Genomic DNA, 5,897 nt, shown 5'->3' with positions numbered 1-5,897 from the left:
AAATAGCCAAACTTTACACTCCACTGAAACTCTGCTTCAGCTGGCTCAGATAGGGGTATCTGTGTTATAAACCTTAATTTAATTAAAAGGTTAAACTGATTACATTTATTATTATTATTATTATTATTATTATTATTATTATTATTATGTGCATATATAGGTTCTGGTGATTGGCTCAAAAAGCCTGGAAGTGTAACGTGCCAATGAGCAAAAAGGACAGATTTCTTTTTATCAGGGGTACGAGAACTGAAGATGTTTAGCTCCTGCTGTATGTTGTCTCCAGGTATACAAGAATTATATTGTTTTATACTTTGTAATATATCAGTTTTGGTTCACTGACGAATAATATAATAAATCTCTTAGAAAAAGAATGAGGCTGTCACCAACTTAAAAGGGCTTTTTCATAAAATGTTTTTTTTTATCATTATTATTATTTATTTTTACTAAAAAGAGAGAGACAGATGTTTTAGGTGAAACAATGGCATTCTTTTTATTATCGCTCATAACAACACTCGGACACATCAAATATAACTAATACACACATAAAGGACAGCATTACTTTATTATGTTATATCACAGAATTGTTATTTAATACTAGAACATCTAGCAGTGGAATATACAACATGTGAGTATGAGCTTCTTTCAGTCTCGTGTCTGCTTGAGTTTCTTCCAGAGAAATGTACTGCTGCGTAGCTCAACTCCTCCGCTACATCCTAAAACCAACAGCAAAGCACTCTTTACATGAATAAAACAAAACAGAGTGAATAAGAAATGTAGTTTATTTAAATTTTACCTCATTAGCAGGAGATGAAGAAAGTGTTGTTTGCAATGGCTGGGTGTCTGTAAACAATATGAATCTTTTCAGTTGCAGTAATCAGTGAGTTTTTTAAGATACATTTTAAAATAAAATCTTAATATTTACATTTTTGGATATGTTCATATGTACATGTATATTTTGCAGTTTTAATTAAGGTGGATTTCATTTAATTTCATCAAAATTACTGTCAGTAATGCTCAAGATTATCATACAATATGATCATCTGTGAATATTCTTAATATGAAAATAGCTTACCAGAAAACCCTTTTTGTCGTTTATGTACTCTTTTACATAGAAGGAAAGCGATGATCGCTAACCACAAGATATTTGTTGCTACCAAAACTGGGACCATTAAGTCAGTCCAGACGAACTCAGAAATTGGTTCTAAGATTAAAAAAAAAAAAGTCTAAATATTTTAAACTGCAATTAAAATGTGATTTGATCTTTCAAATGCATTTTTCTCACCTCCAATTTCAAGCCGACTTCCATTCCCAAACAGTATCTCTCCACACGTGGCCACAGCACAGTAGTAAGTCCCAGCATCAGTTAAACTGAGGTTCTTCTTGGGGAGATTGTAGATACAGGACTGTACATGTGAATCTTTCTCAGAGCTCTTCTCACACTGATCATTTATGTTTCCATGCTTGTAAATGATTCCTGGGTGTGTATCTCCCGATTCATGCCTAAACCAGTAGATGTTGTGATCTCCTACACATTTCTCAGTGAGAACTGAACAGTGAAGATTCACAGAGTCTCCTGGGTTAAACGCATACTCATTTACCCAAGTACCAGAGTCCATGTCAGACAAAAATTGCTTAATGTGATGTTGTCTTGTATTGACCCCTGAAATTACAAAACTATTACAACATTTAGATTTTTTCTTCAGGACAAGCAATTTGATTGCTTCTTGGTTTGCTTACCTTTGTAGCTTAAAAACAGCCCACTACTAAACGTTATAAGATCATAGTCACGGGAACCACAGTAATAGATTCCAGTATCCGATGGCTTTGCATCTTTTATGGTTAGGACAAAAAGATCTCCTTGCTTTAGAACTGTAAATCTCTTGTCATTCTTGAAGTCTCCATACAATGTTGGTGTCAAAGTGTCAGCATAGAGACTGAGGATGCATTTTGGAGCTTCTCCCAGAGATTGCTTGAACCAAGAGAAATAGTTTTCGTGGTCTTGAGAAATAAAGCACTCTAAAGTTATAGTTTCCCCTGCAGTGAAGGTCTCCAGGACTTTCTTTTGAACTACAGCAGCAGATGCGATGAAGCCTGCAAAGGAAAAAGTAGAAACAGTATCAACATTATCTTAAATATTGTAAGGTGAGAATTAACTGTGCAGAACTAATCTCCTTTCCACAACAAACACACCTGTCCTTAAGGGTAGAAAAAATATCAGAAGTACTTTAAACATAGTTGAGGTCCTCTGTGCATTTGGCAACATCTTATGGAGTGTTTGTAAGACATGTGGGTGTGAAAGGTCTGGGTTTAGGGGAGTCAAGACTTGCCTTTCTGATTTAAATGACATGTGATTGGCTGTTGTCATATTTCCATTCAGGCCTCTGACCCAAGACGTACAGTATAGCATGTGATGTGGCTTATCTATTGTTCTTATGTTCATGTTTGGAACCTCTGTGAATCTGGTTCTGGTGTTTTCAAATTATCAACTGGTAATTTAATTCTTTAATTATTGCAAATGCAAATTTTCAGTAGTTTTGACCTTTTATTTTGACCTTTTATTTTCTGTATTGCTTGCTACAAAGTAAGCTCGGACTGAAAATAAATAAATAAATAAAAAATATTAATAATAATAGTAAAAAATAAAAATAAATAAAAATATAAATAAAAATAAAAAAACAAGTCCAGTGTTATTTGATCAACTTTATAGATAGAAGTCTAGAAATACAGGAAATATTTGAATGTTGTGACTCCTCCAGTAATCAGCTGTTCCAGATAATTATGCCTGTCATGGCTGTTGGACACACTTGGCATGCGTTTTGATGCCCAATTGATAATTTAATCCTTAAAACATATTCCATAAATATTATCCTGTGAAACGTCAACTAATTCAATGAAAAAACGAAACACCTCCCTGCTGTCAAACCACTAAAGAACTAGTCAGACAGTGCTTTGATCAGTCAGTTTAGCTTAAAATATAAGAATCCATCATATTTATTTACCTGTTTAAATGCAAGCTTCTGTAGTAATAAAAATATTTAATGAACTCTGTAATGCAAACTAGCTTGTATAAACCTTAATTAAACTATTTAATAATCGACAAATAAGAAATCTGTACATGTATGAGGCTGTACCCACATTGGACAAGTGGTTTGGAGAATGCATGGATGATTCAGCCGCAGGCGCCACCTTTTGGCGATATGCGGGAGTTCATTAGGCACGACTCTCACAGTACATTATTGCTACTCTTACCAATTACTGTAGTATACTTAAGTAAAGTTCAAGTATATTTTTAAGTATACTTTATGTAGCAAGTATACAAATATCAGTGTAAGTGTACTGTTTCAATACTCCTTGGGACTAAATTTGCCCACTTTCTACAAAAGTATACTTTAAGTATAACAGTAGCAAACTTTGAGGGGACCACTACTTTACCTCTATGTTTGTAGTTTGTACTGCAATTATACTAAAACTGAACTTAGTATAAGTTCATCTTGGTATACTGATAGTTTACTAATTAAATACGTTGTACACTTTGATGTATAGTCTCAGTAAACAACTAGTCTAGTAGTTTTATACTGCAAGTATACTCATAAGTTTTCTTTAAGTGAACTTTACATCATACTTAAAGTATACTACTATGTCCCTATTTAGGTTTGAATTTGTATATATTTTGTTGTATGAATATCTGAACATACAAAACATCAAAAAAAAAAAAAAAGAGAAAACGATATCTGCTTGTAAACAAACATAAATGTTTGGTTTCATAAAACGATGAGTTGGAATCAGAATGATAATCAAAACGTAGATGTCGATCAACACCCCAAAGCTTGACAGTAATTATTACCTCTTCATTGGTTGACATTTTATTCCATAATGTTACAGTTTTGAGGATGTTTCATATCAGATGATCGTGTTACGTGCATCTGGTGTTTCGTCTTTCTTCTTCACTTGTGGTCTATGGAGTGGCCTAAAGTGGAACACACTTCAAAATGTGCTAAAAAAAAATGCAAATCGGATGTACACTCATTAATGCGGTGCATTATGGGACTGAATGAGTGCCCTCGATGATGTCAACTATGGTTTCATCCACCACCATAAATGACGGCCCCTAGTTATGTCCCGCAGTATTTGATAGTATAAGGAGGATTTAGGACACAGCCAAGGTCTTAAGATTCACTGGCTGGGTCCAAAAGTTTTATTTATTTCATAATTATTTTTTTGGTCCAGCAGTCACAGAGTGGAGCACTGGATTATGGGATGTCAAAGACATTGAAGAATACCTCCATGCTGCCTTCAAAAATCAATCAGTTGAAGACATCTTAGGAGACAGAAAGTCATTCTGACATTAGATTTGGACGTGTCTTCATTCCTACCTTGGAATGTGTCATCTGAAGGCAGCAGTTAGGACACAGCGACTAGACTTCCAGGCAAGTATCTCTGTATAATACTGGCCCTCCAGGAACAGGATTGGACATCCCTGCTGTAGGTCATGTGATTATGGGTTTTTTAAACAACAGTAGTTGAAAGCACATGAATATTTACATATGATATTACAAATGGGTGATGGAATGAATATGTGTTTTAACTTGCACCTTCAGGTAAAGAGCATCTAGATAAATTATCTGTTAGCAGGTTAAAGTACAATATCTAATTAGCATGTGTCAAATTTTAAACACTGCAAAAAAAGAAAAAAAAAGAAAAAAACATTCCATGGAGTTTGTTTAAGAGGTGAATAATCACTATAATCACTATTTATGTGGGGTAGCTTGGTAATGCTAGAGGAGAAAATCTAAATATAGCAAGAGCATAGCTGTCTGCATTTCGTTTTAATGCTTGTGTTTCACTGCAATAAGATGATGTATGGAAACTTTTACCCACAGAGACCTAAGCGCGCTGAAGGTCGCTTGTTTATTCTGTTACTTTCAGAAACAAAAGCTGACCGCAACCTGAGCACTGTGCATCAAATTGTCTTATATGTATTTATGGCTTAAGTCTATTTTCGAAACCATTACTCAATGTGTGAAAGGAACTAACAAGTGGTACGCATGCAGTTGATCACTTTAACAGTACATTGCGATAAAACTGCATTGACAGAGACACTTCAAAAGACTATTCTAAAGACAAAATATTTTACTATATTAGATCCACTGCAGTGTTCATATAATGGGATTTTCTCTATTTTTTTCTGAGGTGTTTTACTTATATTTTGAATTACACATTGCATTGTGTTTTAGGGTTAAAGAAAATGTCTTTAATGGATAATGTCCTGGTACAATATTGCAGCATTTTTCCTTTTTTTCATGCAGAGGTTATGATGGCCAACATACTGTACATGTTTTGGACTGCAGATTGGACTAAGATAAGTGACAGATCATATTTAACAATTTTGAATGTCTTGAAATTAGTTATTAGTATATTAGTATAATTCCACTTCTCTTTTATCAGTGCAACCCATACCATCATTTAAAAAGACTACGTATTAAAAATATGGGAATTTTTATGTCTGATAAGATATTTTAAATAAAACAAATATATAAATATATAAAAGTTTACTTTCATGGCTTTCATTTTTTGTAAGTTGTTGTCATCTCATTTAAAAACAAGGGGTGTTTTGTCTGTTATGGCTATGGAAAGTAGTGTGAAAGGCATGTAGTGTGATGGTGTTTGTGTGGTTGAGAGATGAGCTGGGGTCAGTCTGGTGGGTGGAAAACAGTCAAACTGTGATGCTCTCATGTGCACACACTGGCACGCAGACGTTTAGGAAAGCCTTTATGCGATAAAAAAAAAAAAAACAGTTTACACACATTTAAAATAGATTTGAATATTGTTTTAATAGCATTTTTTTTCAATTGTCATGAGTTTATTCATAATGGTCATGGCAATACTGATTCTGCTCA

General features: G+C 33.9%; 1 protein-coding gene across 1 annotated transcript; it reads right to left on the bottom strand.

The window, feature by feature from the left end:
- Positions 1-478: 478 nt before the first annotated feature.
- nitr12 (novel immune-type receptor 12) lies at positions 479-2,370 on the bottom strand. Its single transcript, XM_026266643.1, has 6 exons — positions 2,191-2,370; positions 1,738-2,091; positions 1,283-1,660; positions 1,073-1,201; positions 794-840; positions 479-713 (listed from the first exon to the last, which is right to left on the bottom strand). The coding sequence occupies exons 1-6, from the start codon at positions 2,363-2,365 to the stop codon at positions 585-587; spliced, it is 1,212 nt and encodes a 403-aa protein (XP_026122428.1). The 5' UTR covers positions 2,366-2,370; the 3' UTR covers positions 479-584.
- Between the last annotated feature and the right edge of the window lie 3,527 nt (positions 2,371-5,897).

The sequence above is a fragment of the Carassius auratus genome, chromosome 7, assembly GCF_003368295.1.
Source record: "Carassius auratus strain Wakin chromosome 7, ASM336829v1, whole genome shotgun sequence".
NCBI lineage: Eukaryota > Metazoa > Chordata > Actinopteri > Cypriniformes > Cyprinidae > Carassius > Carassius auratus.
This window is presented reverse-complemented; position numbering and strand designations above follow the sequence as displayed.

Bases quoted from the DNA above. Each gene is read 5' to 3' on its own strand.
- nitr12 (XM_026266643.1), bottom strand. From the start codon at position 2,365: ATGACAACAGCCAATCACATGTCATTTAAATCAGAAAGGCAAGTCTTG. The intron at 2,092-2,190 runs GTGTGTTTGTTG...TTTCCTTTGCAG, and splicing joins TTTTCTACCCTTAAGGACAG to GCTTCATCGCATCTGCTGCT. The intron at 1,202-1,282 runs GTGAGAAAAATG...TTTTAATCTTAG, and splicing joins AAGTCGGCTTGAAATTGGAG to AACCAATTTCTGAGTTCGTC.